Raw genomic sequence first — 19534 nt, 5'->3', positions numbered from 1 at the left:
CATTCACCTGCATTCCCCTTCTGTTATTCCTCTGTGCTACAGCGCCCACATAGTTTGTAGGAAGGCAGAACAAAAACAGAAATAAATGTTTTCTTCACGCATAGATAATTTTCCTCAACTGAATGGAAAGCCAGCTCAGGAAAAAAAAAATAAAGGAAGTAGTCTGGTATGTGATTATGGAAATTCCAGAATGAGATCAAGTAGTTTCAGGGATGAGGAGGCAATGATAAGCAGAAAACCTGGGATGGCACAAGGCATGTTGAAGAACTCTAATGTCCCAGTAGAGGACGGAAGCAAACCAGCACAGGCTAGCAAGGCACAGAAGATTCCCACCCTAACTGTATTCAGCAGTGGATTAGGGAGCCCTGAGAAAAGTGATGAGCCACATGGTGGCTTTAGCCTATGGGATTCAAGGTTCAGACAAGTTCTCCAAAACTAAAACATAAAATGGTTGCTGAAGATATCTTTGATAAAATGAGTTTTTACGTGAGAGGATTAGAACCAGGTGGAAGAACATCCACATACAAGTTCTCTCAGAGGACACTAAAAGATATGCAAATACGAACAAAAGCCTCTACAAGGGCTGGATATCTATCCAAATACTACTGACTTAGTACTTTTACAATCCTCAGAATTGTTGGCTGCCTTATAACAATCCACTGACTATGGAATCCACCATCACAGTGTAGTTTTCTCCAGCTCTCTCTCCTGCTACACTCTGGGACACAAGAAGAAAAATACAGCTCTGGTCACCGAGCTAGGTGACATCCTGAACGATGCTCATGACAAGAGCAAGGCAGGGAACTAGCTGTCCTTTTTAATTCTGTTTCTTTCTTGGCTTACCCCTCTTATTGAAATCTGCAGGGGTACCACTGCAGAACATTTCAGAGAGTGAATCAGAGCTGATGGGAAGAAAAAGATAGACCTGGGACACAGCTGGGAATCTAACAGATTTGCTGAACCAAAGTTTTACTCAGATATTGGAAATAAAGTTCAAAATTTCTTTAAAAAGAAAGAAAAGTTCTGTGAAAATCCACTTAAATGTGCTAGCCTAATGGACGTAAATAAAGCTCAAGGTATCAGGACAAAAAATATTCTTCTGCTCCTACTGATCCTGTTACAACCCAAGCTGTAATCAGAACGAAACACCTCAACTAAATTCTTTGTCAGTACTATACAGATCAGGCAGAGCTTTCCTGTAGCTCTCAAACACTGCAGGAAAGTACAGCGACAAATACAAATCCTGAGTCATTATCTCCATTTTTAACGGTGAAGTGAAGGGAGGAAGATGCTCAGTATTTATTTTTTGAGGCACAGCTCATTCCATATTATCATTTGTCAACCAGCTCCTCTTGCTACAACTGCAGCCCTTGAGTCAATACTACTCTTATTTCTCGCTCCTCACTTGCTTACAATAGCAGAGAGCAATGCAAAACATAACCAACATGTCTAAAGGTTTTGTCTTCTTAAAAAAAAAAAAAACAAACAAAAAAGCATCCAAAAACACCAAATCAACCTAGAAAACCTTTGTCCCCTCCATCCAGGAAATAAACAAACAAGGTATTGTTTTGTGTTTTGAAACTACCAAACACATACAGATACTCTTTGGGCAGCAAAGAATAAGCTCCCAGCCAACCAAAACCCACATCTTAAGAGCTCAGGCCTGACAAACAAATTTGCAGTTGCACTTGTGGAGAAGGAAGCAGATCACCTCCCATCTAACCTGCAGAACTAAAAGCGCAAAAGGAACAAAGAACTTCACAGTAAAACACAGCATCAAGGTAAAAGAGAAGGCATGTATGACTGTAAAAAAGAAATGTATGCAGCATCCTGAACGTAGTTGAATTGTGTATAGCTTTTCTATAATGGACAGTTACAAGTAACAGATTTTAGAAACATTTTAATGCTGTAAATACAAATAAATACTTAATTTTCTCTGTTAAAAGTTATATGTTACAAAACATTCTACAATTTTTTAAACAACAATTTGATTGCTTGGTTTCAAAATAGTAAAGTATTTTGAGTCAGAACATTTTCCTATCTCTGCTGAAACAGACACTTGCAATTTATGGTACTGATCTTACAACAAAGAAAGAACACACTGGTAGGAAGAGGTGTTCAAATTATTGTAAATGAAGAAAAGGTAAAGACAAGGACAAAGAAAGAAAAATTATATTAAAAAAAAAAAAAGACAAGCAAATAAGCAATTTACTTTTGAATGTTGATCTCCTGGAAAATAATTTTCCTTGTACTTTCAAGGCCCAAATAATTAAAAATAAAGACATGGCTTCTAAAGGCACACCAAACCTATCCATCACCAGACAGGTGAAAGAAACATAGCTCGAGGAATGTATTCAAGACTGTTAACACTTGTTAAAGTTATAAATTACATTAAGCTCTGTGAATTTTTAAACAAGCAAGGACTATAATCTCAATCCTTAAACACTGCAAAACACATGTTCTTTTCCACTTGAAAGCTTAAGTGCTCTGCTGACTCTAGGGAGCTTCCCACTAGAACAAGTGTTAAGGCAAGCATGGAAGACTTACAAATCTTTAGAAAGGAGATTTTAACAGCAACTACCCTCATAAAAGACAAATTACATAGGACTAAATATACCCTTAGAGGTCCATTCCTGAAGCTCTACTAACTTTCTGCAGATACCTAAAATGACATTTCTTTATGACACGGAAGTTTAAATATTTTCCAAAGTTGTGAGACACTTTCCTAAACACGATATCAATTTCATGTTTATAGGTGTATCAGTTTCTATCTTAATTTGTCCTGAAATGTTATGCCTAATAATGAGTTATGCAAATTTTACACGTAAGCACTGAGTTTTAACATGACTGTTTGAAGCTTAGGGTCTCTTATCTAGTTTTGATTTTTGCTCTTCATAAAAAATTCTTATCCATCACACATAGAATAAAGTACTGGTTTTTTCATCAGACCACTATGCAGATGTCCCTGATATGACAGTCATTGCCTCAGAGGATTTGAAAACACAGAGCACACTTACAGCAACAGCCAGCATCACATCTGCCTCTGCTCATCTACCCCCATTTTCTTAATTTCATCTTGACATCATAGAAAATCACTTGCAAACTTATTCTTTTCAAACTTCTTTGAAATTCTCTGACATATAACGAGCAGGCCACCAGTTATGAAAAAAAATTAAGTAACAGCAGTGACAAAAAAAAAAAAAGACTGGTCATTAACACAAAAGCTGTTCCAAACTCTTCCTTCTCGATCCAACTTGTTCAAGCAGAGACTCCAAACAGAAGGAAAAATTAGACATTCTGTATTATGAGGGCATGGAGATATTCTGCTGTGCTGAATAAAAACCAGCAAGAAATCCTGATAAAAATTCTAATTAATGCTCTCTACAACTGCCTAAAAATAAGCTAACAGACACTTATAATCAAAATACTTTCAACTGTGCTTTGCCATAACAGCAAAAAGCTGTTATTTACATCATGGTAATAACTCATTTTAACTTCAGACAGACAGTCCTTTAATCATTAGAAAGATCCTAAGTAACATTCCACAGCTTTTCTACTATTTAAACAACAACAACAAAAAAAAAAACCCCAACAAACCCAACCAATTAAAAAGCTAGAAGATGCCTGAACATCTGTGTGAATAATCTACGGAAATTGTCTCACTGCAAGATTCATTTGAAATCAGCTCTGTGAGCGTGTTCCAGTGATCCCCAAAAGGACACTCTGCTGCCCCAAAAATGCAGTTAGCTGAAACCAGGACAGAAAGAGGATGCATGCAGGGTGGACGAGACAAGCTTGTTTGTGATTTTTAGTTCAGATATGAAATACACTGCTCTATCCTACACTAACATGTCAGGAATAATCATGTCATCATTAATGATTTATTTACATCTGCGCCTCAGTGCTCTTTAGTATGGACAATCTCAGTGGAAACAGTAAAACCTGGACCAATATTCATCATTTTTCTGAGCAAAATAAAGTCTGCTTCTTGCAGAACCAACAGGCCAAGAGGAAAACTGTGCTAGCGTGCCTTTACTGCTTCCAGTCTGAGCCAATTCCTTCAGGGCAGTCGCTGCCAGAGCAGATGGTGTTTCACAGGCACAGCAGGATCTAAACTTTTTCAGCCTGCTAATCACACCTTCAGGTGTCAACCCAAATTTCCCTCCCTTTTAACTCATATATCGGAACATAACTGCTTGTAACTACAGAAATGCAGTTTAAATTAACTGAAATTTCATTTCATACTACGTTATGAGAGAGAGAGAATGTGTAGGAACTATGGAATTGCAAGAGCAGGGATGGAAGAGCCTGTGAGTGTATTTACACATTACACTATCTAGGTGGCAAATCAAACGAAATGAAGGCCCCTGTGAACACTAATCAATATAACAATCACTTAAGAGTTCTCTCAAAACACATCCCTTCTTTTTTTTTTTTCTTAAGTTAGCATCATTAAACCACACGACACTGTTTTTTATTGACTACTAATGACATCCTATGAATACAGAGATCTGTCCCTGCCTCGGAGAAAGCTCACAAAAAAAGCCAGCTCACTTTCAGAGGTACAAGCCCAGCTGAGAGGCCATCCCTGCCTGTAGAGCACACACGGTGTGAGGTTCCTTGGCCACCACACAGCCCTCACACAGGAGATAATGAGGTATCCCAGGGTCACTGTGGAGCAGTCATCAAATGCTGAAAAACAAGAGGTGCATCAACAACTTCTGTGAAAGGATGGAAACTCTTCTGGACAGCCAGAAGGTAGCAGAAAAAACTCCTTTAAAAACCTTGTACTTCTTAACTTTAGAATACTCAGAAATTTAGAATTTAGAATTCTTTTAAGAGAATCTGCTAGGCAGAAAGAACAAAATTTTACTCCTGAAAAGGCAAACAGGTATCATACAACAATACTTTGGAGGAAAAATTAAATAAATTCAAACCCCTTAAAAATATGTTGTGATTGAACATGTAATATCAACTGACTCTAAGAAAAATAAAAATACCTAAATGGAAATACAGGCCTTTAGTTTTTAGTCATAGTAGAAAAAAAGTCATGCAGACATTAAGCTTAGTATAAGAAGGTCTTTTTTACCTTTTAATTTAGCTCCTATCTTGTTGAAGTGTGTCAATTAATCAAAAAGAAATGAAGCATGACCAGTAATGAAGGTTAAAGAGACAAGTTAATACCATAGTGCCTATGCAGGGAGTCATAATTAAGCTGTTATTTCAATAAAACTGATGAAATTTCCCTCTGGTAACTTAAGCTTTCACACACTTTTAGAAAAGTTCATTCTATATTATGAGTTTTGCTGATAAAACCATCCTGAGAGCAGATATTAAGAGGCAGGTGCGACACAGGCTTGCTGTATCACCACCCCTCAGAGGCACAGTTCCTCTGGGGTGGGGGAGCAGCACTGGCTGCTTTGGACATAATGAATGAACACACTCCAAATTAAGTCCCATTCCTATTTCTGTGACCATCATCAGCATGGATACAGCTAAACCAACATACCTGTAATGCTAATTCACAAAAAGCCTGAGATTTTCCTCATAAAAGAGGGAAGATCTCTCAAAACCAAATCCAAAGCACTCAAATATAGCCTCATGTGGTACCCTCTCTACGGTATCTTGAATAACTTTAAAAAAATAAACTATGGAGGGAAAGTATCATTTTCATATTCCATAAAACAAACTTTTATTTATCAAATGAACAACAAATGGAACATTTGCTGCAAACATGCCTTTAACTTAGTGAAGTTATTTGGGTTTGCATAAAGGGACATTAAGGTTGGCAACTCAATACTGGGTAACAGAACTTAACATTATCATTTAATCAGGCATTGAATTGGAAACATGCCAGGTTTTTTCACATACCTCTGTACAGACTGAAGTGAACACTGGTGGTCACAAATGTTCTGCATACCAGCACAGTTTTCCATAAATATTGAACTATCAAACAAATACAGGGATATTAAAAAACGACTTGGGTATCTCTGCCCTGGTCTGTCCCTCTCCCAATAAATTTGCATCTGTTTCAAAGGCATGTGCTACATACAAAAGCTCTGTGTGAAAAAAGCAAGGATGGCCCAAGACATCGAAACTTACTCCTCACCAGCTGACAGTATTGAGATGAATTATGTCCTTCCCCACAGCTGAATGATCCATTTTCAAATACAAAACTGCTCTGGAGGCTGACATTTTGTTTCAGCAGTCATGCCTTGTTATGGCCCTTCTAATTCCTAGAACAGTTTGTTTTGCTACACTCATCAATAAGGCCTTTCACTTAACTGGTCTTCCTTAAGCAAAGAGTTCCCTGACCTATTTCTTTCACAAATATCGGTAACACTTCCCTTCCCCAAATATCATCATCTGCCAGTTTACTTGTTACACTGTGAACTCTCATTTATTAACATCCATGGATCCTGTCTCTTTTGAAGGCTCTAGCACAGTTTTACTGCCACTGGATTCTTAAAGTTATTGATCCTTTTTATGCCTCAGTAACAACCACTCAGCAATTGCACGCTCTGCCCTGACCAATCCAAGCCCTAGCTTTGACTTTAAATTTTCGTTTCTGCTATTGAGTTGGAGGAAAGTCCCTTTTTTTTTTCCCACCATTAAAATTTATTCTGTAGTGTCGTTGCATCTTGTTAAGCATTGTTTTCAGCCACTGGAAAGGACATGTTGAAATTCAACATTTCCTTTCACACTCTTTAATTCTCATCTTCAACTATTCTTTCAGCTTTCTCTGCACATAGTTTTATCCTGGAAAAATCAGTGAGATTCCAGCAAAATATTCTATGTCTGTAGCCTCCTGTGGTCTGTCCTCTCTTTTCTCGTTTGGCAGACACAAGTTTCTCATCTGTTTTCCTCCAGAACTTTTTACATCAACAATAGAACAGACTACATCCCCCAATCTCCCTGTCTGTAATCCCCAATCTTTGCAGAAAATACAAGATTTACTCTCTCTCATCTTCAGCAACTGGTATCATCTAATAGTAGTATTTGGCTTTGTTCAGCGATTTCTTTTGAGGGTGGTAAAGCTGCATGAAGTTTTCATTATAAAGCATCAGAAAAGCAAAACAGGAATAAAAAAGCTTTTTTTAGAAATATAAGTTTCCAATCAAATGTCACATAGGGCCCAGGCTGTGACAGACTCCCCACTCCACCTGCATCATTCTGGTGTTCACTAGTGACATGAGACACTGTCATGGGGATTCTGAGAGTCCAGCTCACACTGCAGACTTGCCCTGCACTGGGCCATATTCCATAGGGTTTCTTCACTTTCCACTCATGGGTTTTTCATAAAATCTGCTGGGATTTGATCTTGTAAGGCAAATATACTACCATCAGTTCCATTGCTCAAGTTCAATTATTAGAATAGGACTATCAGGCATATTCACACATAGACATACTTTGTGTCAAAATATGAGTCTTTTTCTCAGGAAAATATGCCAAATTTCTTGCCATTCTCTTCCTTTTCATATTTAGCCTCCCAGAATACACTGTTCACAAACCCCAGCATGGAGGCTGCCCCCTCTTTTTCATTCTAGACACTCTCCTGGGCACCTTTTGTTTCTAATCACTACAAGTTTCTTTCATAAATTTAAAACATCTTCCTGGTCCAAGCTGAATATTAGCACTTGATGCAATTTATTCTGCTATTTTTCTTCAACACAGTCAATCACGCAGTTGTTGGAATCGCCTCTCACAGTTTCTTTCATTTCTTTCCTACTGGTGCTCTGTAACATGCTTCCCTCACCTTCCAACAAATTTCTCCAGCATTTCCACAGCAGTGGTCTTTGATCACCTTCCTTTCTCAACTTATATTTTCTTTCCAGGAAAACACACCTGAAGCAACAGTCAGCCTTCTTCGCTACATGGACAGCTCAAAGACACCCTTGCCTGCTTTTACTTATGCAGAATATAAACTGCCACCAAGTCTGGATATCTAAAAGCCAGCTTCAGGTAAACTCAGCTAACAGAGTTCTTAAGTGCACTCAGTCTCCCTAAACCCCTTCTTTGTCATTCCCGGTGGTCCCAGGTGAAACTTTGCCAGAGGATAACATCCTAAATTCTGACCCCTCTATGGGCAAACCATGATTCAATCATCCTTGCTTTGTGGTATAATCCTACCAGAGAGAAAGAGAGAGAGAGAGAAGAGAGAGAGAGAAAGAGAGAGAGAGAGAGAGAGAGAGAGAGAGAGAGAAAGAGAGAGAGAAAGAGAGAGAGAAAGAGAGAGAGAGAAAGAGAGAGAGAAAGAGAGAGAGAAAGAGAGGAGAGAAAGAGAGAGAGAAAGAGAGAGAGAAAGAGAGAGAGAAAGAGAGAGAGAAAGAGAGAGAGAAAGAGAGAGAGAGAGAGAGATAGAACTTTTACCAAGAGCCTTCTCATTTCACTTTTCATCTAGATCAAAATATTTTGTCAATGTAGGAGAGAACCAGACAAAAACAATAGAATCCTACTCATCCAAAATATGGTTGCAGAAACAGTTTTCCAAGTCTGTTGCTTTCACCATGTAATCCTTCTCTTTGCACATTCCTCACTCTCAGCTGCATCCCATTGGAACTGATTCCATTCACAGCTCAACACACACTGCCACCTTGATTTTTTCCCCATCAGACAAACCCCAGAGACAGGAAGATTTGGTGGACAGCAGAAACACATCTTGCCATGCAGGTACAGGTGTGGTAACAGTCATCAGAATCGTGAGGAGGGAAACTTCAAATAGCAAAGAGCTGCTTTGTCAAACACACAGCAAGGAGAATTGTATTTTGTTACTGGCTGCACTCAACAGGTAAAGGTTCACCTGTTTCTGGGCTGCAAACAGCATCTGAGTGTAACAATTTTAAGACACTCTAAAATACACGTTAACAGACAGCTTCTGCACTAGGAAGTTTATACCCTGAAAGCTTAAGTACAAAGGGTAATTTGTTTCACAAATAGGTAACAGACACAGATGTAAATTTCATGAGCAAATAAGGAACTGCATCAATTTCAAGTTACACAAATATTTCAGACTCCTGAAATCTAGTCCTGATTTTCTTAAGGTAATACATCAAAGGTACGAGATAGCTTGGAACAGAAACTGAGGAGAGGTGGTGGTCAATCCAACCCTAACCACAAGACAATTCTTCCTGTAATTAACAGAGTGCAACATGAAAGCAGTCTTTGTCCATGAAAAATCCCAGCTTTCCTACGTGTTTGAACCCAGTCAGATAACCAGAAAAAGTGTGTGTCAGCTCTGTTTGCAGACTGTTTTGGACATGTACCATGTGTATTTAATTAGGAAGGTCTATTCTTTACTCAAGGAAAAATATTAATATTCTTTCTGGATTCTGAGAAGCTCCTATGTAAGATTTCCTACACATAGTTGTTTGCTCTCATATATATGTCCACCATGAAGTGAAAGTCTTACTACCATATTTTTCAGGACATAGTGTTTATAAGGTCTGCAATACTGACAAGTACCTTTTAGATTCCCTCTTTTGGCTTTCAGACAAAAAAATTATAAAATTAAGTGCTAAATGTGCAGCAGTCAATAAAGATAAACCCTTTGATATCAGTAATAATAGGTAGAGCTAACAGATTAGCATTCAATTGATACATGCAGTCAAAATACGATTTACACAAAATTTTAAATACCAGTCAATACTGGGGTCTTACTGCAATTCCTCTCTAGGTTCAAGATGAATGTTGAAGTAAGAATACAAACAGCCTGTTAACTGCTAAAATTGTATCAATTTCTACTGGCAGAAGTGTTAATATAGTAGAGTTCAGAAAAGGCACTGCCTTTGCAAAATTTTTAGCCATAATTCTAGTCATATTGTTTCCCTCTATGTGTATTTATATATTTTGATATTGGCATTTAAGTATAATTATATAAAAACCATAAAGACATAATCTGTTCAAGTTTCTTTCCTCCCACTTCAAACTATGTTGCTAGATATATGTACTGCAGAAGAGACACACACAGCATGAATTTAGATACTTTGATGGCTAAAGTAGACAGAGATACTCATATAAATTGTAAGAATAATCTAATTATTCTTATTATTCAACTAATTATTCTATTTAATCAACTTTCCAGCCTTATAGTTCCCGCACCTGTTGAAGTCCAGAAAGCAATATCTAACTGTTTGTCAGGATTAGTCAAATTTGCAAGCTTTTACAGGATCATGCTTACAGGCCCTCTTTCCACTTGTACCGCAGAAAAAAAATTATAATTCCATCCAATTTCTGTGTGCATGTGCTGCTGGTTGCACATTCCCCCATGTGTTAGTATTCCATCCTGTTCCCACCCCCTCCATGCACAGAGACCCCTTGGAATTGTTGGCTGAAAAAAAATCAAATAAATACAATTATTTTCTTGTATACTTAAGTAGACAGAGAGCAAACATAACTTCAAATCAACATGTTACTGAAAATTTAAGGTCAATACTAACGTTCTCTATTTTCATCAAATAATAACTAAAATCTGCACAAAATGAGATTTTTCTTTTTTATATATAATGAGAACAATCAGCCACTGGAATAATCTCCCCAGAGAAGTAATGGATTCCCCAACATCAGATAAGTTTAAGAATTAGCTGGACAGGGTGCTGGGCCAACTTGTCTAGACAGCGAATTTGCCAAGAAAGGCAGGACCATATGATCCTTGGGGTACCCTACTGACCTGCCATTCTATATTTGACATGAACTTCTTCTACGTATAACAGGTATGTGACAATCATACAAAATACATCTAATAGAATCACAATAACTTATCTCTCATTCATCAAAGTGTTTCTGTCATGGTGGACCAGCAGCATCTTCCTAACAACGTTCGTTAAACTTCTTGAAATATTAATATTGGAAAAGAACCACTGTACTGCTTTATAAACATTTGCAAAACGTGTAATCAGCCCATAAAGAAAAGCCACACAATAGATGCTCTCTGAAAAGCATTAAGTACACACATTCCTTCAGTTTCAAGGAAGCAATATAAAAACCTTGCACTGTTTATTCAAATAAAGTCACACATTACGGGCTTACTTCTCCCTACCCCTGCCCAAACAATTGATGTTTTATCAGCTCTGCAATGTCTGATCTCTCTCCAAGTCAGATAGGAGATCAGACGATTTAGCCTGTGTTATCCTTGTAAAATTGCATCTAAAATACAGCAGAGAACACGTATCTGTGAATCTCATTTAAACTGTGCTTAACAAAGCACAAATGTTTATTGTAAAGCATAATAGATTATTAGGAAGATGAAGAACTTTGTATCTCTTTGTTGCTCACATCTAGCGATAACAAAGACATCAGATTCTGGAAGTCTACCAAAAAGTTACGTTTTATTATGAACACATATGATTTAAGCATTGCCAATAAATTCTACGTATTTAGTTATAGCTGACATTTATGATGTTACTTGAAGAATAATGAAAGCCCTGACTTGAAATATGCACATGCCTTTAAGAAGTGAGCCGAACGTCAAAGGGAGCTTTTAGTAACTCACATATGAACAAGTATCTTCTATCATCTAGAAAGGTTAATGAAATCACATTTTCTGAGATTTCTGTGCTACAGACAAATGTGACAGCAAAAGAGAGCATTTACTATCCAGAAGGAATCAGAGAACGTAAATTATTATATATTAGTCCCTACATATCTTAACTGCTAGTAAAATATTTTAATGTTTCTTTCATTGTATGCATTAGATAATCTGTAACTTACTGAATGAGTTATTTCTGAAGACTGTCACAGCATACTTGCATTTTAACCTTTTATGCAGAAACAATAAATGTATTAATCACTGTAAACAATTACTGTATTAATCCTGTTGTGCAAACTCGGGGGGAAGCGCTCGAAAACTACTCCACCGTTTCAGATTCACTTCGTATTTCCTCAGACCTGATTCACAGTCAATCACAAGACCTGCATTATAGCATAAATGTCAAGGGAAAATTAGAAAATTTCATTTGGCACCGATGAGTTTCAGCTACGACAGTAACAGACGGGGGATTCTGCAGCGACAATCACTTCGCAGAAACTACTCACTTGCACTTTTATTAAATACACTCCCCTCATTCTCCCTCCTACAACGGGCTGATAATCCACTTGCAGCAGCCTCGGGCCAGTTCCGACACAACTCGATGCTCCTGCAGTTGACGTGCAAGTGCCCAAATAAAAACAAACTCCCCCACACGCACGGGGGTTTACGCTACAGAAAACAAGACTCATTGAAAAGTTTTCCGGGAGGTAGAAACCAACAGAGTTCCATTCAAGAAAACTGAGCGTTTCGGGCATCCCTCCAGCCCCTACTGAACAGCTCTCTCTTCAGTAAAAAGAAGTTTCTTAAAACCCATCAACCCCAAGCTAACGTTAACTTAGGTGGAGAGAGGAGGAGGGAGTGAGAGAGAGGGAGAGGAACAAACGACAGTAATCTGCAGGGCAGAAGGACAGCTGCCTCTCAAACAACGCCAACATTCGATAAATAATAACCCTCAAACCCCGGTATTTCTTTAGCAATCGGCAATGGTTTTGTCGATAGAAACCGGGAAGAACCAGAAGTGCCGAGCAGCTTAGAAAGCTGTGGTTTCTTTCTCTCGGAAAGGCTGCCAGACGCGGAGGAGGTGGGGGGCTTCGGAAAACAAACAAAATAACAAGGTAACCGATAGCTGAAGCCGACTGGTTTGAGGTTTTGCTCTAATCAATAAGAACTGCTGTTTAATAATTGAGATTGCATAAAAAGCGAGCGAGCCTTCTGTCCTACAGCAAATACATTATTTTGATTTAGCACCCACGCAGAAATAAAGGGTTATATCGACTCTGCAGAAGCGAGCTGAGAAACCCGCTAAGGGACTAACATTCTCCTCCATTCCTCTAGCAGGAGTTTGTTAGTGAGCAGACATCCAGCACAGACACACACAGCAGCCAGGAAAAGCTATGAAGTGGCGCTCATTCCTCCCAAAGTTTCTCCTCCAAGTTTCGGAGAAGCCTACCTGCTCTCTGGAAATGCAAGGCAACGAGGGTCTCCTAAACATTTTGCAGCCGCCGTAGTAGCTGACCGAAGTTTCCCCTAGGGACACGCAGCTAGATCTCCTCCTGGGTCTGATCACAGGCACTTTTTCCTCCACGCTGGGGAGCCGTGGGTGGCGGTGATGCTGGTGGTGTGCTCCTCGGCTCTGCGCCGAGAAGATGCCGTGCTCCTCGCCACAGAGTGCCAGGAGGCAGCCTGCCACCCCGACCGTGCCGGCCAGCAGCGGGCCGAGCGCCGGGGGCAGCGCCTGGAGGCTGCCGAGCGACACCAGCCACACCAGGCTGCAGAACACCAAGACGAGGAGGCTCCGGCGCAACTTCAGGGAGCTCTGCGGCAGGGTCAGCGCTGCCACCGACACCAGCACCGTCAGGAACCTTCCTAGGAACATCTGCGGCTCCTCTTCGCGCCCCTCCGCGGGCAGCAGCCACTGCAGCGCCACGAAGTCCCCCGAGAAGCAGCACAGGGGCAGCGCCAGCAGCCACCAGCGGGTCGTGCCTCCGCCGTGCTCCCCGCGCCGGCCGCCCACCAGGTAGCAGGTGAGGAAAAAGAAGGCACAGGCGATGCTGAAGAGGGGGCTGAGGCAGCGGGTCAGGCACAGCAAGGCGTGGAGCGGCCGCGGGCTCCGCCAGCTGCTCCCGTCCTGCTGGTCCCGGGCGCTGCCCCGGCCGGGAAAGGCCAGGAGCGAGAGGACAGCGGCGGCCAGGACGCCCAGGGCGAGCCGAACCCAGGAGGAGGAGGCGGTAGGAAAGAGCAGCAAGGAGAGGAAGCTCTTCGGGGGGTCCTGCCGCAGCGGGGTCGCGCAGCTCTTCACGTATCCGTTCCGCAGGCTCTCCGCGCTGCCGGGCAGCGCCACGGGGGCGGCCGCCCCGCCGCCGTCCGGCTGCGGGCAGTGCTGCGGGGCTCTGCCGGCCCCGGCGGGGGAGGCGGCCGCCGCCGCAGCTTCTCGCTCTTCCCTCATGGTGGTCGGGGACGCGGCAGGGGGAGGACGGCGGAGAGGCGCGGGTCGCGCTAGCTGTGTCCCGGCCGCGCCGCCCGCATCCCCTCAAGAGAAGGGCGCCGGGCTGAGCCGCCGCGCGTCCCCCGCGGGCAGCGGCGTCCGCGGCATGGTGGGTGAGGACGGGGGAAAAAAAGAGAGAAAAGGTAAAAGTCCGGCTCGCCCGCTCGCGTTCCCCAAACGGCTCCGGCGGCGGGTGCTCGCTGCCGCCTCCCAGCGCCCAGCGGCGGCAGCGGCGGAGCCGGCGGGGGTGGGAGTGAGGCGGGGAACGGCGCTCGCCGCCCGCCCCCCTTCCTCCCCTCCCTGCCGCCCTCCTCCCGGGCCCCGGGAACCGCACTTCCCGCCATCGCTTTTAAAATAAAAATCTGAATGTCGGTGTCTGCCCAGCCGCCCCCCGGGGCGGCGTGAGGGGCTCGGGCCGGGCCCCGCCGGGCGCCGCGGCCGCAGCAAGGGACTCGCGGGGAAGCGATGGAGGGTCAGGAACGCTGAACTGGCGCAACTCGGTGCTTTATCTTGTTATTTACCTTCGAGATGCCGCGGGAAAGTTGTTCGAACGGGCTGTAAAGCACACGCGGAGTACCGAAGTGTTTTCCCTTTGAGGAGCATCTTTCTTTTTTTTTTTTTTTTTTCATTTTTTTTTTAATAGCACCCGAGAAGTAAGTATGGATTTGAGTAATTATGTACTTCCCCCCCCGCCCTCGTTAACTAAGTTACAGACTAGACCGCATTGCACGACCAGGTTTATTTGCACAGCTAATACCTTTGGAATGGATCAAAATAGTAATTTTGGAACAGACCGTTGGAAGTGTTTAGAGTGCTGTAAGGGAAAATAGGCAGCTAATGGGATTTTGAGTAATGCCTTTGCTCATTCATTCTGTTTGTTTGTTTCTGGAAAAGTAACGGCTAAGCACTTCTGAAATTTATTATAATTCTGCATGTTTACCTTGTTGCTTAGAACAAAAGTCCTTTGAGCCATGTTTCCACATAATATTGTACTGCTTTAGGTACACTGGTTTAGAAATCAGGTGAGTCAGTGGTTGCACTTTTTGCTTCTTTTATTGAAACAAGCAACTCTTGAAATTATTTCATTCCGCTGCTTGTGATTCCCTCCCTTGGAGCAGCCCCGGAGTAGCAGCTGCTTTGTGGAAGTTGTGGGGTGGCAGGAAGTGCTGCTGCAAGACACGGGCCTGAAAGTTGGCCATGAACAGAAATCGTCAAGCGTGATTCCTGACAGAAAATGCAGTATGCAATGGCAAATACACTAATGCCTGTACACAGGAGGGAAATAAGTAATGATTTATTTTTTTCCAAAGGCAGATCAATCTGGTGGAATTTTAATACCACAGTACGTCGTCCTTTGTTAGAAATACCCCTACACTCTTTTTCCAAAAGGAAGAAAAAATATTCTCTCCTGACTTGGTACATTTAACAAAGATTCTGTGCCATCCTATTGGTTCTAAACAGTTTCGAAAAAGGAAAATGTGTAGTTCTTTGGGATTGTATTCTTACATTTTCTTGTATTCAGATCTTAGTGATATCAACTGGACCACAATCAAGTATACTTGTAAATGCTTTTAAGGCAAAGAAATACTTTGCTTTTATGCATATTCTTTAATTTATTTTTTTTATTCCCTTGAATTCAGCCATAAATATATGCATTCCAGAAATAATTTGCCGGTGTAATCTTCATTAAAACACGTTTGGGTATATTTGTAGCAGTGGAAACTAGGAAGTGCCTAAGGAAGATGACAGAGATAGGACATCATATGATCCCTAAATACCATGGATGCAACCATCTGTGGCTTCAGCACTTTCTGAATCAGAAGTGGTGTCTTATTCTTGACAGTTCTCAGTAGATCCACAAATTTGCCCAGCCTTTTTTTTTTAAAGTCCACACAGGTTTTTAGCACATGCACAATAGTACAAAAAAAGGTCCTTACTCAATGCAACTTGACTACACAAGTGTGAAATATGGTTGTTTTTTTAAAGTTTCCTATCTGTCTTAATTGATACTCTTCTCATTTTGATAGAAACAATGAACAGTTTCTCTCTAGTCACCTTGTCTCTTCAATTCATGATTTTATATCTTTCCTCAGTCTTGCATTTATTTTCTAAGTTGAAGACCTTGGGCACATTTTTTTTTATTTCTTTTCATGTTACTGGGTTTTTTTCTTTTTTTGAGCACCACTATATGCTTTTGGAGCAGAGAAGACCAGGAGTTACACCCAGTATTCAAGACAGAAGCACAGTCCAATTAATGATTTCTTTCCTTGTAATTCCTGTCTCTCATTTGTTTTGCTTTGCTGGGGAAGTGAGACAGCAGATAAACTAAGCATTGTTGAAAGTGGTGGTGTTGAACATTGAACACTGTTTTCACAGCATTAAGTATATAGATCCCAGGCTCTGTGTTCTGATTGTTAACATCTACATCCACTAGATAATTTTATAGGTAAGATTAGGATTTTTTTCCTGTGTTTACATTACAGTTATCTACAGTAAATTTCACCTGCCTATGAACTCAGCATTGTGAGGCTGTAAGCTCATTCCCTCAGTCAGTTCTACGTTTACTCTCAGTAACTTTGTATTAACAGTGTATTTACCACCCTCCCATCTTTTTTCAGATCATTTATCATTAATTAATTAGATTTAATTCCAGTGATATGTGTGCTGAAGAAATGTATACGTTCCAAAATGTAATGGGAACATAGTTGGTCTTTAGTAATGTCTCTGTTGCCTAACAACACTCTTCCTACCACATTACAGGACTCTGTCTTGAGGAGTTTCCAGTCTAACAATGAAGAATTTCAGTATAAAGAAAACTTGGTTTGAGTACTTTAGTGTCTGTTGTAAATTAGAAGAGCATTAACTAAATTGCTCCATGTAACAGAATAATTTTTAGAATAAAGAAATAACTTTTCATTAGCTATTTCATAAACAAATACAGAAAAACATATTGCTTTATTAAAATTGGAGTGGAGACATTTATGTCTGGGGAATGTCATATTTTTTTGTCATCCTCCAGTTTCACTGCCAGAACAAGATGGGTGGCTTAGTGATTTGAGTCAGGTTGGCTGTCTCTGACTATCTAATAATAACAAATACTAATAAAATTAAATATTCATTTTAAGTGGTGATAAATAAGATTTTCCAAATTAAGCCTGTTTCATCAGTGACTTCCCTGTCTTTATGCTGAGGCAGCTTCTTGTTCCTGCTTTTCTTATTTTCTCCCTTTCCTTCTGAGCAGAGGCAATGAGCCAATGTTTGGGTGGAAGTTTAGCTGCCAGCAAGGGCCAAGCCACCACAATAACCATGTATACTCAGCCCTGGAGATCTAATCAGGAATATACTGTGAAATCTTAGGTTTTCATTGCAAAGACTGACCCTGCTGCCATCACTGTGTTTTAATAGAGAATTTTCATTTGTTTGGTCAAACTCAAAACCAGACCAAATTTTAAAGTGGGATTCTTTGTAGATGAGAGTATGAAGAATATGGTGTTTATACCCAGAGAATACTGGCAGTAGAACAGAACACCTCATAAGTGATTTGGCTCTAAAGACTTATTTTTTCTACACTAAATCTATAGTAGAAAAATTCCTAAGCTGGTGGTATCTATCTCTACAGTGGAAAATATTTACTGACTTTATTAACAATATAATATACTTTGTCAGGTTTTGTTGGTTACTTTTTATTGATCTTGAGACATGTGGGGTTCCTTTTGTTTCCTAAGTGATTAAACTTGCAAACACTTAAAATCAGATTTGGGGAAGATCAGTGTATATTTGTAATTCACTTCTGAAAAGCATAATAATGATGAATATTTCAGATAGAAATGATAATATTTAACATAAGAATACGAACCAGAAGCAATCTTAAAACAGTTAATTTAAATTCTGCTAATTTAGAGGATAACTATTTTTATAGCTTTGTTTTGAGATTTGGGTTTTTTTTCCTGGCTAAGGAAATTTCAAGTACTTGTTCATCCAGCTGCCTCCACGTTTTCCGCTGTCATTCATCCCATTGGTCCCTACAGTGATAAGTGGTCAATGACCCTCGCATAGGATGAACTACAGGAGTCTTACAGCCCTGCCATCCCAGTGGTAGAACAACTGCAACAGCGCAGTAATATTTTGCTGAAAGCTCACAATTTCCCCAATGGGTTATTATACAGGCAGAATAAAATGCTTTCTTAAAACCTGACTATGTCTTTTCTCTGCCTAAAAAGTCTCTTCTGTTTGATTTTTCCTTGATTTGATGAAAGAAAAAATAAAAAGGAAACTCATTGGAAAGGCCACAACTGCCCACGGGTAGTGCCTTTGTGTGAATATCCACATTTACAGACTCAAACTTGCACCTAGAGACCTTAAACTAAATTTAAAATATAGTTTAGCAGGTGATGTCAGCTGCTGATTATCTTCCTCCTTATCTTCTGCTTTGGTGTCACTTCAGAATATTGCAAATAATAATACTGATGTGTAAGAGTTGAGGGAGTAGTTTTTGAAATTGTAAAGCTGATTTGTAGTTTTTTGTCCTATTGGACTAGTAGGAATGGGAAAGCCATCAAAGTTGGCAATCTTCAGAAAACAACAAGATACTCGTTCCAATGAAGGACCTTTATTTTAATGAAGGATAGAATATCAAGAAAATAACACAGCATAGTGTAGCAAAGCTGAACTTTATTCAGACTACTCAAAAAATCTAAAACAAGGCAATGAGAGGAGTACCTTATGGGGAGAACCTTATACCTAAAATGCTGTCAACTTCTTACAACTGGAACACTGAGAAAAACTCCATTGTCTAAGGGAAAAGGTTGTTGGGAAGCTACAGCTGAGCTCTGGGAAGCTATCGGTAACAAACATGGCCTTCACTAAAATCTATGTTGGGGGATTGTTACAGTGTCCGGGCTGAGCCACGGGTCACACATCCCCTTGCACTGCTCTGAGAGCTGAGAGGCCAGCTGGAGCTGGGCAGTTCAGAGCTGAGGGGAGAAGTACACTCTCCTCCTCTTCCACAGGCCGCCTTTTGCTGGTCTCTTCTTCCTGGGCCTCTGCAGCGAGCTGTGGCACAGGGATGTCTGCATCAGGGCACGGTCGTGCCTCAGTGCCTCCAGCAGCTCCCTGCAGCAGCACGGCTCTGCAGGGACCGGGGGACTCTGGCACTTCTCCTGCAAGACACAGCACAGGGAGAGCATGGAGCGGAGCCCTCTTGGCATGCCTTTGGACACCCATAGGCTGTCCCAGGCAGAGGTTGCAGGAAGAAGGGCTCTGTGTGGCTCAGCCTGGTTTCCCTGGGGCTCAGCCCCTGAGGCTGATTCCTTCCCTGGGCCTCAAACACCTCCTATGCCTCGGGGCCTTGGGCAAAGCACTCCCCAAGAGGCCCAGGACCCTTGCTATCTGCCCCGCTTTTCTCCCCCATGGGGGCTCTCATGCCTTGCCTGGCACCAGCTTGGTCCTTGTTTCTTCCTGGTCCCTGCCCCCACCCCACCTGCCTGATCATCTTCCCTCACCTCTTCCCAGCATCTCTGCCATCT

At 41.2% G+C, this 19534-nt stretch overlaps 1 protein-coding gene across 1 annotated transcript in view; it reads right to left on the bottom strand.

The window, feature by feature from the left end:
* PDE3B (phosphodiesterase 3B) overlaps window positions 1-14175 on the bottom strand; it is an 82382-nt gene extending 68207 nt beyond the window's left edge. Inside the window, exon 1 of the mRNA XM_066187592.1 lies at window positions 12975-14175. Within this exon, the coding sequence (XP_066043689.1) occupies window positions 12975-13970 (996 nt within the window). The 5' untranslated portion in view covers window positions 13971-14175. The remainder of the gene's footprint in view (window positions 1-12974) is intronic.
* Window positions 14176-19534: the final 5359 nt, after the last annotated feature.

Source organism: Chamaea fasciata, unplaced genomic scaffold, assembly GCF_029207755.1.
Source record: "Chamaea fasciata isolate MVZ Bird 193981 ecotype frontalis unplaced genomic scaffold, bChaFas1.0.hap1 SCAF_7, whole genome shotgun sequence".
NCBI lineage: Eukaryota > Metazoa > Chordata > Aves > Passeriformes > Sylviidae > Chamaea > Chamaea fasciata.
This window is presented reverse-complemented; position numbering and strand designations above follow the sequence as displayed.